The sequence below is a fragment of the Gracilinanus agilis genome, chromosome 2 (assembly GCF_016433145.1).
Source record: "Gracilinanus agilis isolate LMUSP501 chromosome 2, AgileGrace, whole genome shotgun sequence".
NCBI lineage: Eukaryota > Metazoa > Chordata > Mammalia > Didelphimorphia > Didelphidae > Gracilinanus > Gracilinanus agilis.
In genome coordinates this window covers 140725305-140743400 of record NC_058131.1, presented here as the reverse complement: position 1 = coordinate 140743400, position 18096 = coordinate 140725305, and the positions used below count along the sequence as shown (strand labels likewise).

At 39.4% G+C, this 18096-nt stretch overlaps 1 protein-coding gene across 1 annotated transcript in view; it reads right to left on the bottom strand.

Annotated features, from left to right (window-relative positions):
- Positions 1–17450, bottom strand: part of SLC24A3 (solute carrier family 24 member 3) — a 762616-nt gene extending 745166 nt beyond the window's left edge. The window contains exon 1 of the mRNA XM_044660739.1: positions 17099–17450. Within this exon, the coding sequence (XP_044516674.1) occupies positions 17099–17450 (352 nt within the window). The remainder of the gene's footprint in view (positions 1–17098) is intronic.
- Between the last annotated feature and the right edge of the window lie 646 nt (positions 17451–18096).

Sequence of the window (18096 nt, the reverse complement as noted above, 5' to 3'; positions counted from 1 at the left end):
TCTCTCTCTCTCTCTCTCTCTCTCTCTCTCTCTCTCTCTCTCTCTCTCTCTCTCTCTCTCTCTCTCTCCTTTCTGCACTCAGTCTACCAATCTTGAGTAGACTAGAAGTACAGTAGCCATTTTTTGAAGCTCAATAGTAATATTAGTCAATTAGAAGCTTTACCCTGCTCCATTTTTCCAACTTGAGCAGATCTGTCTCTTTAGGCAACCTGGTGGGCCTCTGATCCTGGGGGCTCAACATACTGTTATCAGTCTTAGCAAAGACACCCAATTAGCTATAACCCTACTGCAGGTCAGAACTCTCAGTCAAGCAATCTACCAGCCTCAGCCTCCCCAGCAGGAGGGACTATAAGTATATGCTCTGACACCCAGATTATTAACTCATTCTCAAAAAAATTTCTGTATTATCTAAACCAGGAGGTCAACATGAGGGTAGACAAGATTTTTAGTTAGAATAGTGGCCAGAATTATAGGGAAAGATCAATATAAGGGTATGAAAACAATGATAGAGTTGCCCAGACTACTTTTCCTCTCCTCTCTATCATCTATTTCCAACCCAATTTCCCTAAGGCATCTATACTTCTGAGAGTCCCAACCTTGAAGCAACATTCCCTTGGGGTGTTCCTAACCATTTTTCCTGCAAGAACTGTGGCTGAGCCAGTCAAGCTAGCTCACTGTGTAGATGTGTACACAGGCAGCACCATCAAAAGCTCACAAACACACTCTTTCACAGGAGCGAAGAAGCAGACTTGGCATGTTACCTTGGAATGGTTATCTGTCCTGTTATAACCGAAACAACTAATAGATGAAGTGAATTACCATTCTTCTCCTTTTCACATAGTAAAAACAAAACACAATCTAGTTAGATTATCAGAAACACTTTAGTAGGAAAAAAAACAGAAGTCGCTAAAGGAAAAGACTGTAGGCAGAATGACAATAACTGAATTTTGAAAGAGGGAAAATAGAAGAGACAGGCCATAACCTGGGGTGACACACAGTTAGGGGGTAAGATATGGATAAGACATCCACAAAGGAGACCTAAGAATGTGTGGTCAGACAGGTAGGAGGAGAACCAAGAGAGCAGTGTCACTCATCCAAAAGAAAAGAGTATATCAGGAAGGAGAGGGTAGGGAACAGTATAGCATGCCACAAAGAGGTTGGGAATGATAAGCACTACAGAAAAAAAATAAAGGTCATATTTTGCATTTAAGAAAATACTGGTCAACTTTGAAGACAGCAGTTTGTATTGAATGAGAAGATGTGAAGGTAAACTGCAAAAGATGGAGGAATAACTGAAAAGAAGGGAAAGTAGAGGCAATGAATATAGGCATATCTTCCTAAGAGTTTAGCAAAAAAAAGAGAGAGAGAGAGAGAGAAGATAAAAGACACTCTCTTAAGGGGATGTTAGAGTCTAAGGAAGTAGTTTTAAGGATGGGGAGATTTGGGGATGTTTGAAATCAATGGGGATAGAACAAGTAGATGTAGTGGTTGAAGATTAGAGAGAGAAAAGAAAAGCTGAAGAGACAATCTGATGCAGAAGATGGAAAGGAATGGGTTTCCGAACACATGGAGAAGGAGAACTACTTCGTTAGAAACTGAACAAAAGGGAGAGGGAAGTATCAAGGTGTTTTTGAAATGAAGAAAAGGAGAAAAGAAAGGGCTTGCAGAAAATGCTCTCAATTTTCTCAATAAAGTACAAATACATATCCTTGGATGAGAATGGAAGAAAATCCCATGTATTTAAGCCTAATAAAATCATGCAAATTTATATAGCATTAGGGTTTACAAAGTATTTTTCTTACGAAGTCCATGTAAGATAAGTAGTGCACATATTTTTATTACTCTCTTAAACAGAGGGTCACTGAGGCTCTCTAGGCTACACTCTGAATTCAGAACTCTGTCTATCATGCTACTGAACCCCTTCACCCCAGAAGCTTACTTTACATCTGGACTAATTTTCATACTAGAAGTACCTTCCTCTCCTGTTATCTCTTCCTCTTGGATTAGCTGATTCCTTCCAAAAGGTACATTTTTTACTATTCATTTTTTAATTACATGTAGAAACAATTTTTTAATAATTGTTTTCTGTTCCTTTGTGATCCAAAGTCTTTCCCTCCTTCCCCCACCCCTTCCCCAAGTTGGCAAATGATCTGATATAGATCATTCCTGTGCTTTCATGTAATACATATTACCATATTCTTCAGGTCATGAAAAAAAATATTTATAGCACATACAATAGGAAAAAACTCATGAAGGAAATAAGGTGGAAAATGGTATGGTTCAATCTCCATTCAGACTCTGACAATTCCTTCTATGACAGTGAACAACATTTTTCATTGTGAGTCCTTTCGGGTTGTCTTGGATCCTTGCTTTGGTGATAACAATTTAGTCCTTCAAATTTGACCCTCAGACAATATTTCTGTTACTATTTACAATGTTCTCCAGATTCTGCTTGCTTCATTTTGTATCAGTTCATATAAGTCTTTCAAAAACTACATTTTTAGTAGGAGGCCCAGCTCTAATACGTCTCCCCTCCTCTCCAGACTACATTCCTGACTCTCCACAGGACTTTGTTGACCATGACCCTACACTGGGTACCTTCTTCTATGCCCTGACCACTGGTTTTCAACTTCCCTTTTATGGACTTTCATTAAAAGATCAAATATCCTGGCGCGTGGGGATGGTCTTTATTTTTGTTTATATTTATATTTCCCAGACTTAGCAAAGTGACTGGCATATAGTAAGTGATTAATAAGTGCTTCTTGACTTAACTGGAGTTCTGATAAGTTAAATTACTTACCCATGATCACATAGATAATAAGAGTCTTAGTTAAGATTAAAACTCAGGTCCCCAAACTCCAGGTATCACACTTTCCATTATGGCATGCTGCCTTTTGTAAAAGAAATCAGACAGTAGGTCAATGAACCCCATTATACTCCCACCTAACTTTCATGTCCTTTGGCTTGATTTAACTAAAAACCTGTTTCTATGTGGAGCTACTGCCATTATGCTGGCATTCACTTAATCTAATAAAGTTTGGGGGAAAAAGAGAATAGAGGAACCTTTGGAGACTTTCTTGATCTAATGCAAATTTCCCATCCAGGTAGAAAGTATTCCATCCTGATGTCTTCTGAATACTATGTGCAAGATAGTAAAGTTTCATTGTCAATAAGAATTCTAGACTCTTGATGAATCAACAAATATTTATTAAATGCCAACTCTGTATCTGACAGTATCCTAAGTATTGGAGATACAATAAAAGTATTACAGTTCCTGCCACACAGGAGCTTACATTCTAGAAGTTGGTCTGGAAAACCTCTAAATACCAATACTAAATACCAATTATACTGGTGACATATAAGTAAATATAGAATCTATACAAAACTAAATACACAGTGATAGGTTAGGGTACTAAATCAAAACTGAGGAAAAGAGAAAAGGCTTCCTGATGACATAGGAAATGAACCTTGAAGAAAGCTAGGGATTCCAAAAGGCAGAAGTGAGGAGGGAGAGCATTTTAGACATAGTGAACAGCCTAAGTGCATAGAAATAAACTAGTTCAAGTTCCTTCTTTTGTAAGTGAGGTTAAATGAGGAAATGGGGACCCAGAGAAATGAAGGCACAAACAGATGATGAGAGTGGTAGATCTAGGGCTACAATGGTATGGTATTAAGAGTAATGGCTTTGGTACAAGAAAACCAGTTCAAATCCTGCCTTTGTTATTACCAAAGTGATTTTTGACAAGTCACTTACCCTATTAGGGCCTCATATTCTTTATCTGCAAAATTAGAGATTGGACTAGATGGCCTCTAAGGTTGCATATTATAACTTTAGATCTATCATTCAATGAATCCAGGTCTACAGAAACTTCAAGTCCATGATGCCTCTGAGTAATTTGTGATGTGTTAGATCTACCCTGAGCCACAGCTGCACCATCTGTCCTCTTTTCCTTACAAGAACCAATCTCTAAGAAGATTAGGGGAGATGTAATAGGTACCAGGTCACTGATTAGATTTTCATTCCCACCTCCTCTTAGATTTGGTAGGAATTTTGGTTAAAAAAACTTGCTTAAGACTCTGATTTTAGAGATAAATCATAACTGCCAAGGAAAACACTATTGCCACATTTTATCTTTAAAATGAGCAAGTCCTGAAGGGGTAGCAAATCCAAAATTTTTAAAGAGCCTTTTCTCTTCCTCCTGATCCTTTCTAACCTAGACTGTAGAGTCATAACAAAACATCTCCATTAACTTAAAAACAGTCCCAAGATGCAGGAGAAATGAGCTACTACTGAAAATTCTACTGTAAGCTCCTTGAGGACAAGAAATGTTTTCTCTTTTTGTGTATTTCCAATGCCTAGCATAGTGCTTTACAATTTTAGGTGCTATAAAAAGCTTAGCTTCTCAGAACAAAAGAGATGGGAAGGAGGAAGAGAAAGAAGTTAGAACTCAAAATGTTAGAAAATGAATGTTTAAAATTGTTTTTACACATAATTAGGGAGAAATAAGATATTACTGAACATAAAAAATCAGGCACTTAATAAATGTTTGTCAGAGAAGGGAAAGGATAAGAAAGAGATTAAATTTAACTAGTTTTTATGGAAAACCAAGAGATTTCACCCTCCAACGTTTTTCCCCTGTGCCATTATCAATCTTCCATTAAAAAGGACAACACTACTCTAGGCATAGTACCTGGTGTTGTCCGTTCCTTACCAGAAAAAATAATTTCTTCCCTTTTGATGACCCAGAATTTCTTCTAAGAATCTATATTTTCTGAGTGATTCTTTTAAGTGCACTGTTTAAGGTTGGTCTGACAAAGGTTAAACAATGACATTTAGATGATGCTTTTTTTGAAGTTTAGAAATTGTTTTACATATGTTAACCCCCTTTTACAGACAAGGAGACTGAGACTTAAGAAGATAAGTGACTTGACCATGCCTACAGAGTTAATAAGTGACAAAGGTCCTTTCTGACTTTATCCTCCATGCTGCATTGCCTCCCACCAAGTTGCATAAGAAACAGAGACATCTTAGAGATCTCTTGGCACCCAAGTTTATAGTTCTTAAGTTCTTAGTGCCAGTTTTCTAGCCTTTACTTGTTCCTTTCATTCAACTTAAATAAGCATTAAGTCAACTTATAATGTCTAAAAACAAACAAAGGGAAAAGAAACATAAAAGACTTTAAAGCAATTATCAGTCTGTCTAAGCAGATCCTTGCTATCAGGATATAACTGGACTGGCCAGCTGCCCTCCCATCTGCTCTCCTTGCATGGCCCCAATCATCAGTAGTAATCTGCTTGGGCCCAATTGGAACTCAGGGAAAATGCCTCTGGAGCAATCCACAAACCTCTGGGTAGAAAGAGAGATAACTGTCATTAAGATGTACAACTATCCCTACAATGTAAAATCTTTATTTGAAGTAGAAATGAAAAATAACAAGGAAGTCCACCTCTCTAGTTCCATTAAATGCTATTGCTAAATGAGTGAGATGAAAAATTAACTTCCTGCATGATCTTGTTCATTTATCCCTCTTTCCCTGTCTTTTGCCCTAGAGAAGACATATCTGTCTACACTGTGCCATGGTAATGTGACTCCTGGACCACCTCATGTGGAGTTAAAAGAAAGGAAAAGAAATCTAGGCATCCTAAACGACCATATGACAACTGAAAAAAGCAAATTCCAGCTCTTAGTTTTTATTCAAAACCTACCTTACCCTATAACCATTTATTGAAAAGTACAATTGATTTTCATAGTGTCATAATGTGGAGAAATTGTGCTTTTTAGAAACAGCAGGTTGCTGAGGAAAATAAGGACTGAGGCTGCCAATTCCCATACAGAAAAGGAATAGAAAACTGGAGAGCCAAGTGCTCTGAGTTCTAGGTCTGGTTTTGCCACTGAATTGGTATATGATGGTCAGTTGTTCTAAATCTGTGATCTCACAAGAACGTATGCTTCACAGAGTTGGAAGGAACCACAGAGATCATGTAGTTCAGGAGTTCTTAGCTTGAAATCTATGCCCTTGGCTTTTTAAAAAACATTTTGAAAACTGCATTTTAATATAACTGATTTTCTTTGTTATCCTATTTTTTATGCATTAAAAATGTTATTCTGAGACAGGGTTCTTAGGATTCAACTGACTGCCAAGGAAACTGGAGGCAGCGCATGGTGTAATGGGTAAGAGCTGGGTTTGGAGCCAGGAAGACCTAATTTCAAAACCTACCTTCCATACTCAGTAACTTCTTCCCTCTTAGCCTCCAGTTCCTTATCTATAAAATAGGGATAACAATAACACCTATATGCCAGGATTGCTGTGAGGATAAAGTATGAGATAATATTTGTAAAGTACTTTGCAAACATTAAAACACTATACAAAAGCAAGCTATTATTAAGAACATCTGATCTGACCTGATCTGATCTAATGTCCTCCTTTTATAGATGAGAAAACAGAAGGCCTATGAGGTAAAGTGACATGGAGTGACTCACTGGACTATAAGAGCCTCTAGGACAAGGACTGTCTTTTGCCTCTCCTTGTATCCCCATTGCTTAACACAGTGCCTAGCATTTGGAGACACTTAATACATGCTTATCAACTGACGTCCCTCATCACACCATTTGAGGCAAAGTTGGAAGCAAAGGCAAGAAATAAGCCCAGCCTTATGAAATGAGCCTAATTCTAGATCCTGTACCCTTTCTCCAGTTCTTCCTTTCTGATGGGGAATTTCTCATGCTTTAATTTGAAGTGGCACATCAGAGACAAACAGTGTGTGTTTATATATAAATATACACACTATATATATACGTATATATATTTTATATATATACACAAATTCTCAATTTTCTGAGATAGTCTCAATTTAACATATCATGTCCAAATTCCTCCCCATCATTGAAATATCCTAGAAATTTCACTATTTCAGAAAAAGAAAAGAAAAAAATTGAATGAATGCATTAGTCAGGAAGGAGTACAGTAAAAATATATATGTCATAAAACATTGACTGCCAAAAAAGATGCAGACCTACAGGGTATGGGAACATGATGATAATAAAATCCATCATGTATTATCAGTCAATCAATAAATATTAATCAAGAGCCTAATATATGCCCAGCACTGTGCTAAGTGGCAGCACTATATAGATTACAAAGTAGTTCACATACATTATAAGATCCTCAAAATAGCCAGTAAAGGAAGCTACGACAGCCAGGGATTATCCCATTTCACTGATGAGGAAACACGTTTAGACATATAATTTCTCACCAGGGTTATGTACAAGTGATGTGTTACCATAGCTATGTACAAGGTATAAATGCCGATGGCGCAAATCCTCTGAGTTAAAGCCCCCAAATATGAGGTTCCGCTTATATATAAATAGATAAATGTGTTTAATTGTGTCAGCATGACAATTTATTCTATATCCTGAGTTTGGGTTCAGAAAATATAATGATCAAAATGGTAGGAAACCTGAGATCCTGTATGTAAGTTAAAAGGTAGGTAGGTGAGATATTGCCTACCTGGTGTGAACTAGATAGATAGTCAAGCAGAAACACTGCCAACTTGAATCAGGCTAACATTTTCTGCTCCAGTCCCCTTAATCAACATGCTGAGATCTAGAAATAATTAAGGCACCAAAGTTTGTCCTCAGGCTCCCATGTTTCTTTCTGTACTTTTCCTCCCTAAATTTTCTCTTTCTACCAGTACCTTGTTTCTCACCCTCCAACCCTAGTGAACATGCTATTAGCCATTTGTGTTGTAATATAAACATGTCATTTTACTACACATCCAAAGTATATTTCCATTTTAATCCTTATCTCTAACTGTGGAACTAATGTCATTATCTTCAGCTAAAAGAGTATCAGGAAACTATGGGATAATACTCCAGGGACAAAGTTTTTCTCCACTTCCACTCCACTCCTCACACCAGTTCAATCTAAAGGCTATATATATCAAGCACCTATTATGTACAAGATACTATCCTCACTAATGAAAAGAAAAATGAAATAGCACTTGCACCCCCCCCCGACAATTATACAATTACATTCTGCTGGTAGGCTACAATGTCGTAAGTATGAAAATGCAAAACAATATGAAAAATACAATGTAATTTCTTGAAGACTTGAGCATTAACAGGAGTGGGGAGGAAGTAGACTGAAGAAAGAATCTATAGATATAGGGGAACCTGAGCTATATCTTGAAGAAAGCTGACGGATCCCAAGAGATAGAAGTGAATAGGGAATACATATCATCACATAATCAAAGAATGTTGCACTTTTGAGTTTGTGAAGTCAAACCCCTTCATTTAACAGATAAGGAAACTGTTCCAAGTTCACCCAAACAAGTTCATGAAAGAGCTGAGCCAAGAACTACAGTCACAGCAGTGGACATTTTCACCAGCTGCCCTCCATGCCTGAAATATTCTCCCTTCTCACCTCTGCCTCCTGCCTTCCCTGGTTTCCTTTAAGAGCCAGTTAAAATCCCATTGTCTACAAGAAGTCATTCCTAATCCCTCTCAATTCTGGCATATTCTTTCTCTTGATTTCTCCCATTTTCTTTCATCTCCGTTCTGTCTTGTTGTTCATCCTTCATTTTTGAAAATGGCATCATGAAGGTGATTTCTGGACTTCATGTGAGTTGGATTTAAGTGAGGCAGACTTGTATAATCATTAGCCTCTCTCTCTCTTCCAGAGTCATCAAAGTACAGTGGCAGGACAGAAGTAAACATCTGGTGATGACCCAGGATGCAATGGATTACTTTGACATCTTTGTGTCTGATCAAGCTCATAGCTTATGTTTAAGTTGTTTACATGTTGTCTTCCCCATTTGAATGTGAGCTCCTTGAGAGCAAGGGCTGTCTTTTGTCTTCCTTGTATCCCCAGTCCTAAGCACAGTGCCTGGCACATGGTAGACATATTTTACCTGACAGACTGTATACAGAACATATCTCAGGAGAAAAGAAGGTTTCAACTTTTACCAGCACAGATTCCAGATTCCATTATGCTTGGAAAATACCTTCTCTACAAATTTTCTAAGACAGTTTCAAAGGTGATCATTTCGATACAGACCAGGAGCAGGGCGGGTAGGGTGGAGAAATGTGACAAAACCCCTGAATAAGACATCAGAATACCTTGGCTAATAGTCCTGGCTCTTCCACTAGGCAGTTCTGTGTTCTAAGACAAATTATTTCCCTTCTCTGGACCTCAGTTTCATCATCTAAAAAATGAAAGAGCTGGGATTCATTATCTCTAAAAACCCTTCTAGCTTGGAGAAAGGGAAAATAGGTAACAACTTCTCTGACCTATACCAGTGTCATGAAATGGAAAACTTGGAAGCCTGAAATAAATTGAGGAAACTAATAAATTATGGCCCAGGCAGATGTGAAATATTCTTATTGATTCTTGAATAAAGGGGGAGGAGTCATGGATAGTTTGTAATAAAATAAAGGAAATTATTTTTCATCTCCCTAAACTGCTACATGAATTTTTCTTTAAAAGCAAAAGAGATAGCCCTGAGATACCATACTTCAGAGTCCTCTCTAGCCCTCTGACACCCCCAACCTGTAAGTTCAGAATGCCTTGGATCAGATCACAACGGGCACCATTACAGTCTCTTGAGCTAAGAAAAGGCTTTAACATTACACATTCCTCTTTTTTTTTCACACTCTCATGTTCTGTTTCTACTCTGGTCTCTATGAGACCTTTTCCCCAGTTTAGCCACAGGCATATCTTTGAATCATGCTGAGGGTATATATATACTGCTATTTTCTTACTTTTTTTCCCTTGGCCCAACTTGCAACTGGCCTTCAAGGGCCTAAGTCAGGTCTTCTTAATCTTGGATCAATAAGGCTGTGAATAGATTTCAGGAAGCATATGAATTTAGGGGGGGCGGGGCAGAATACCTTTATTTTTCACTAACTTCTAACTCAAATGGAGAATTTTCTTCTATTATGATTTTTTTAAGCAGCACTCTCAAAAGGGGTCCATGGGCTTCACCAGTCGAAGGGTTCATGACGTAAAAAAAATTAAGAACCCCTGCCTTACGTGAAACTCGTTGCTGCCCAAACTCTCCTATTCTAGCTGTTAACAACATTCAGAAATAAAAATCTCTTTCTCACCCTCTCTCATTCTGACCTACGCTACCATTGCTTTCCCTTCCTCAGATTCAGGGTCTCTCCTTGAAGTTAAATGGAGTTGCCAAAATCGTGTATGTCAAATTAACCTCCACAATTCTAGAAATCTCTTTGTAAATACTGGCTTTGAAATTCTTCTAGGTTTTGCCATCCCTCCAGGGTAAAGGAATCTTCCTAAAAGAATGTGAGGCTAGACAGTTAAAGAAATCTCCAAGAAAAATCTGGTTCAGAAGACAGCTAAGAAAAGCCAGGAGGAAAGATATATCTATATATGTTTATGCAGAAAATAGAAAAGTTTAAAACCAAATGTGTTTCTAAAATATTGCTGCTCTGATTCCAACATTCTGTTGCTTTTTTACTATAGAATCTAACTGAAAAAGGCAATATAAGACCAGCATCTCCTCAGCATTCTCAAGCCTTTCATTCTCTTCCTGTAACTTTGCATCTAATTATTGCCCTTGAAAAAGAAATCTCCCCATCATGAATTCATATCTATCTTAAGCAATACACTGTCTACTCCAAAAGCAATGAGGTAAACCAAGTCAACCTCCACAGTTCTTTTTTTTCCTTCATTTTTATGTACAATTTTTTAATCGAACCTCTATTCTGAACCTATCCTTCCACAGTGGACATTCTAGAATTCATGATTAACATTGGTCCTTTTCAGAAATTCTTGATTACTCTGGTGTCCCTTTTACCAAATCAATGCATCATAGATGAGGAGCTGGATGTATTACCCTTACTTGACAGATAAGAAAAACTAAGATCCAAAGAAGTTAAATTACTTATCCATGTTATAACATGGTGAATGGTAAAGTCAGGTTTGGAACTCGGGTCCTCTGACTATACTTTTTCCATGCTGCCACCATTGAGAAAAACTCATTTAACTTTTCATTTTAAAAGAAAAAAGTCCACAGGAATCTCACCCAGAGCATATGAAAATTACCAATGTTTGTTATAGAAGAAATAAAGAATAATATATACATTATATATTATATAATATATAAAAATATAAAAATATAAAGAAGAATAAAGAAGAAATAAAAACCCAATAGCAAACAAATTGGATACATATATATCAGGTATGTATGTATGTATGTATATATGTAGAGGTGTTGACAAGGGGAATTCCATAATCAATTTGATTTTACCAGGTGATGAACCTCTATTTGGAACTTTGCATTTTCTCAATCAGTGAAGGAAGAAAGCAAGCATTTATTAAGTGCCTACTATATGCCAACTACTCTGGTAAGTACTTTATAAATATTATCTAATTTGGTCCTCACAACAGCTCTGGAAGGTAAGTGTTGTTATCTGCACTGAGGAAATTGAGGCAGACAGAAGTTAAATGAGTTGTCCAGGGTCGCATTGCCAGAAAATGTCTAAGGTTGGATTTGAACTCGGGTCTTCCTGATTCCAGGCCCTGCACTCTATCTACTGAGTCATATAGCTACCTCTTAATGATGAACTGACTGCCTTGAGTTGTTTTGGACCTACTGTGAATACACTGGGAGTTGGAGTCTTTTTTGGATTCTTTCCCCCATTCTGGCCAAACCACAAAGCACCAAAATTTAAAACTGTCCAGCCTCTTCCCTTTCTACCTTCCCACAATACATATTCACGTGTATACACACACATATGAACTAATTGACCCATCCTGAACCTATAATGGCCACCTCACAATGGAGGAACATAGGAGAATCATTTGTTCTCACCATGTTGCCTAAGGGGAGAGTTTAGGGTACTAGTTTTTTAGAGAGAAAAAAGATCATTTCCAGAGAAGCACCTTCGTAAGACTTTCTTTTTCTGTCTCAAGTTAGAGTGTCCAGCTATCTGTCTGTCTAGAGATAAAAAGAGTTCCTGGGTAGCACTAGCCTCAGGATTACCTCAGGATTCAAGAGTTCTTCCTAGAGAGAAAATTGGGAATTTCCTAGATAATTCCTAATTACTGGATGACCCAGCATTGAGGAGGAAGGGTGGAGGCATTGTCTTTTGGAGGAGAGAGAAGAAAATAATGGAATCTAACCCAATAGTTGGAGAGGGAGAGTGCCTTGAGAAATATTAGCCTCTAAAGAAGAGAATTAAGCAAATGATCTTCATAATATAATGGAACATAAGACTTGAGTTTTGCCCATGACAATTACTTAAGTTACTTGGACAGATGGGAAGGGGGGAAGGGTCACTCCTTGAATAACCCTGAGTTCATTTCTTTCCAAAAGAGTCCAAACTCTCAAGATATTATTGTCAGATTAGAGGCTTCTCTGGGTCCCCAGGGTGGACTCACCTTAATGACCCAGGGAATTCAACTCTAGTGATGTCAAATTTGTTTGCCTTGGTGGGGCAGGGGGAGGAGATTATGATTATTTATAGGCTACTTTATATTCTTTACAAACTTTTACATTTTCTATTGGATACAACAAAGGCTGTCTTGTACTGATTACATTGCTACTTTGAATGGAATCTAAGAACCCTCTTTTCCAATACCAGTGGTGACTTAGACATGAGCCATAAATAAACTATTCAGAGTTCTCTGAAAGAATCTCTCACTAGAGGCAAAAAAGCACTAAAGAGATATGATTTAGTGGCTGTTGCCAAAAATGAACCTGTCCAGTGTAAGCCCAAAGAAAGGGTGACAATTTACACAGGTTAAGTATATAATGGTGTACCAGAACTTATAGAAAGGTGGCCTCAGAGTTATGAAGACCAGGGTTACCACCTCTGATCCAGAGTGGCTCTGTGGGCCCAGGCAAATCACTTAATCTCTCAGTACTCAGCACTCTCAGTACAATCTTAGCAGGTAATTCCCTAAAACTATAGCACAGTTGCTGAACTGCATTGATATTACTTTCTAAAGGGAGTTCCTCATATTAGTGAAATCATAGTTCCAACTCTCTCTCTCTCTCTCTCTCTCTCTCAAATTGGTTTGCTACTGGATATTTTTTAATCTTCTATATTGACGTTCTCATAATCATTACCAAATTCAATGCAACCTGGTTTCTTCTTGAGGATGAAGATGTTTCAACAAATCATGAAACTGGTGAACAGTATACATATAAACATATATACATCATAATCCCAGAATCAGGTATTCAAGACTGGCTCTACTTTTTACTCATTATATTACAACAATCAAGTCATTTAGCTTTTCCGACATTTCCCTTCCTGAGACTTCCCCAATCCATAAAATTTGGGTGATGTTCTTCCAATTTGTTCTTCCAATGTCATAAAAGAGTTCTGAGGATCAGATGAAATCATATATGTGAAAGCATTTTGTAAACTATAATGCAGTCTATAAATGGCAGCTGTAATTGGTATCGTTATTTCTCCAGTGGGCTTTGAAAGAAGAGAACAGAAAATGTGACCTTGGCGGGTAATAGGAGGAGAGGGAAACCAAAACACTGGACTTCTGTAAAAAAAAAGTCTTGAAGGTTTCTTCCATTCCTGACCTGCAGAGTTGGGTAACAAATTCATGTGTTAATTAAGTACTCCTCCCAGAGAAACCAATCTGGGTTGATTTGAGGTAGTAGTCATGTATAGAATTTCATGAGTTCAGGAATCTCACAAGATAATAGGTGACAATGTAAAAGGATCTCTGTCATACATTTTTTTTTATTTTGACTTATCTACAAGAATACTATTTTTTAAAACAAATCAGTACATACAAAATGCAAGTATCTAAGCCATTACATTATCTTATGTTTAGAAGTAACAACAGTCTTGACATACCTTATTGGTGAATAAATAAAACATTAGCTTTGATCATTATGCGGTGTGTGTGTGTGTGTGTGTGTGTGTGTGTGTGTGTGTGTTTGTGTTTTACAGAGTTTTACTAACAGAGGAACATGGATTCTGAAAAGCAAAGGGGAGGTATAAGGAATCAAAGTTCTAGGAATCTGATCATTACTCTAAAGTAAATTATTCAATTCCTCTGACTCTCACTAAGCCCAGGCTTTGAAATAGGGTTAAACTTTATTTTTCATTATTATATTAACAGAATCATTGGATTCTGAGATGGGAAGAACCTGAAAATTATCCAATTGAACTTCATCATTTTATAATTGAAGAAACTGAGACCCAGTAAGATCACACAGGGTGCAGTGCTGGTCTTCTAACTCCAAGGTCAGGGAATTTCCTACTATATACTTTTCCTAAGGACTAATAATATGCTTAGAGAATTTAATGTTTCTCATTTCAAAATCACTTTCCAAATACTTAAATTTCATAAACTTACAAAGAGTTTACAGATTCTTTTGGATGCAAATAAATCTATGTTGAGGGATTACCCTGAAAGACTGTGCCTTGCTACAAAATCCCTTCGTGGCTTACAATGCAATGGAATTATCAATATTTGATGGAGGAAAAAGTGATTAGAGACAAAACTACAAATGACATTTCTTTAGGGGTAAATGAAGCACAGTGTCCCCTGTAACCTAGTCTACTCTTTTCTATCTTAGTCGTATACATGCTAGTTCATAGGTCAGAAGATGGAGTTATATGTTCTAGCTACTAAAAAGAAAAATGGGGAAAAAGAAGGGAAGTGGGGGGAGATATATGCATAAAGGAGAGACAGTGGGAGATTAGACCATATCTGAGTCAGTAACTATCTGAAAAAGAAATGTCACTTCTTGGGAAATCATTTCAAAATGGCACACTAGTCATCAAGTTTCTTTAGTGGATGACAATCACAAGCCTGCCACTTTTCCCTAAGGGCATGCAGCCCCCTGCAGTAGATAGATTTAACTGTATGGCTCATTCTTATTTTGGAAATTAGAAATATCTTTTAAACCCTGGAAAGTGTACAGAACTATATGAGTCACAAAGTATAAACATGAAAACTGGAGGAACAAATGGACAAGATGTAATTTACTTGGAATGGTCCTTCCTGAAGGCGAAAGAAACTATAAACTGCCCTTTTCACCTCATAAAAGGGGGATTAATGAAAAACTCTTCCGAATGAAAATTAGCTAATCAACCAGTTCTTTGGTAGCTCATGAACCCCTTTTGAAGAGATGTTTTGTCTTCACTCAAATAAACACAACCTCCTTCACAGTGACGATTCTCTTTGTAGAATGATAGCACCTTGGGAAAAAATGGAAGAGTGGCTCTCTTAGTATTCCGTTGGCTCTGTAGTCAGAAGACCATTGATGATAAAGTCTGGTGAAGAAACTCTGCAGTTCAAATTCCAAGGCTGATCATTTGGCTTGAATGGGCCATAATGCTGTCTTTCCAATATTTAAGTATCCCAAATTTATTAAACACTGTGAAAGCTTTATGCTATCATGAAATTGAATTTATATAATTTTTCATATAACTTTATGCTAGGATTACTCTGATCATCCATTTAGAGGTAGAATAAACCACATAGGTCATTTAAGCCAAACCTCCCATTGCATGGAGGAGGAAACTGAGATTCAATGAGACTAAGTGACTACCCCAAGGTCACACAATTCAGTCACTGGCAGACCTGGGATAGATCCCAGAGCCTCTGTCTCCAAGACCAGTACTCTTCCCATTATACCAATCCTCACTTGTGATTTTATTTTTCACAAACATTTGGATGCTTTCCTATTAAATGTGTCATTTAAATGCACAGAACATGAAACGGTCAGTTCTATGGAAATTACTCTTCCTGAACCCTTATTTTCTGAGCAACTAAACACCTTGGACTAAATGTTGTTTTCAGTGAACCACTGTCCTGTCTACAATTCTTCTCCATGGATTAATTCTGCCAAGAAAAAATACAGGATGATTTTTTTTAAAAGAGTGTGGTTCAGAGCTGTAGTTAACTTAGAGAGCAAGGGGGAAGGGGGGTTGGGAGGATCAGCAGTGAGTGACAGGGATGGGATTAAGTTCTAGATTCAAGTAGTAGAGTCCAGTCATTTTTCTTCCCTTCAAAGCTACAAGAAAATGATGCTTTTTGAAGAGGAGCAGACTGGATTGCCAAAACATAAGTCAGAAGAATGCAACATACAAGTGAAAGATAAGATGTCTCCCTAATAGGTAACTAGTTTAAGGGAACCAAATTGGATTGTAAACTCTTCTTGAAGGGTCAACAGTTTTTTTTGCATTAAAAGTTAGGTTTGCTCTCTGACAGCATGAGCCTGTCTGGCAAAAGTGTCTTTGATGTTTTGTGCTCCCTTCATCCACAGAAAACCCAGCATGGTCTTATGTGCAGGAATTTAAGAAAAAACAATCATTCCTTCTATTCCACATGCCCATGGGGTTTACAGGTGGTTTACCTTAGAAAGGTGTCACTAAGAACTGAAGATGGATGACTGTTGGAAATTATGGTCTTTAGAAACCTGGAAGGGTAACTTTATTTGCCAGGGTGAGTGGGTTATTTCTGGGGTCACTTCGACAAGTTTCTGTTGGAAGGGAGATTGTGTTTCCCCTTTTCCATGTCACAAAAGCTGGGGGATGGGGAGCCAAAGCAGACAAAGTATGTGTGACAAGCCTAAGATGGGCATTCCCAACAATTCCAGACCAACACCAATAGATTCAAACAATTTTCCAGTACCCCATCTCTCCTTGTCCTCTGCCCCCTCTTAATCTTCAAGATTCTTCTAACAAGAGGTACATGACCACAAAGGCAGGTTAGTCATTTGCTTGCTCCCCATTCTACTGAGCCCCTCATTCTCCAGTTCTCCCTCTACAACGCTGTGGGGGGGGGGGGGAATTGACCGGGGAGGGGGGGCGGTAATTTGGTAAAGCACAGCTCAGAGTGAGGGTGACAGCCCCTGGTGACCTCACTCTCCATTCCCAATCATCTAAACCACCCCATCAGGAACACCTTGACTCAAATACAATCCATACTGAAATCAGCACCCCTCTATTCCCTCCCGCTGCCCCCCACCTTCAACATACACACACACACACACACACACACACACACACACACACACAAAGACAAAGTCAACCCCGAGGAGATGCCTCGCGAGTCCCCCGTGATCCGTAACGCCAACTCGGGCAGAAACTCACCGGCTTTCTCAGCCCAGTTACCCAGGGACGAGAGGAGCAGCAGGAGCGAGCCCAGAAAGCAGACCTGGCCCAGCAGCAGCTCCTTTCTTTTCCTCCGAGCCCGGAGCCGGTGCTGGTTGCTGGGCAGGAGTGGCAGCATCTCTGACTGCTGGAGGGGCAGCAGTGGCTGCGGTGGCCGGGGCAGAAGAAGTAGGCGGCTGCGAGCAGGAGCGGGAGCCGGAGCCAGAGCCGGAGCCGAAGCCGAAGCCGGAGCCGGAGCCGGAGCCAAGGCTGGAGCCAGAGCAACAGCTGCAACGGCCGCCAGAGCCTGCTGCCCGCTCCCCTTCTCCAGAGCCAGCTTCACTACATCCATTAGCTTTTCCCTGCGCACACACACAGACACACGCACACACACTCGCACACTCACACGCGCGCACACACGCGCGCGCGCTCACACACACACTCCTCGCTCTCGTTCCCTCTCTTCTGCTGGCAAGCAAAGAGAAGAACCCCAGGAAGAGGCAGGGGAGCAAGAATAGGGTCCGGGCTCCCCCGAGTCTGTGGGTGCACAGGAGAAAGAATCAGCGGCTTGCAAACTCAGCCGGGCAGGCTCGCAGAAGCCCCTGGATTTTCTTCTCGCTCTCTCTGCTTGCCAAGCCCACCCCTGGCTACCCGCCCGCCCCCACTTCTAGGCTGTGCAAAGGCAGGAGCTACCAGACGAAGTCCTCTTAATCCATGGGTCCGAGGGCTACCACCCCTTCCTCCCCTTGAACGAGATCACAGCCTGGAGGAGGACTGTGGCTCGGGACCCCGGGAGGCAGCGGAGGTGGCGGTGGAGGCGTGGGGAGGAGAAGGGAGGAGGAGAGGAGGAGGAGGAGGAAGAGGAGGAGGAGGGTTTGCCATGGATGCAGCCCTGGGTCTTGGCAGCTCTGTCTGAAACGGGATGGAAGAGAAAGAGGGTGTGTGTGTGTGTGTGTGTGTGTGTGTGTGTGTGTGTGTGTGTGTGAGAGAGAGAGAGA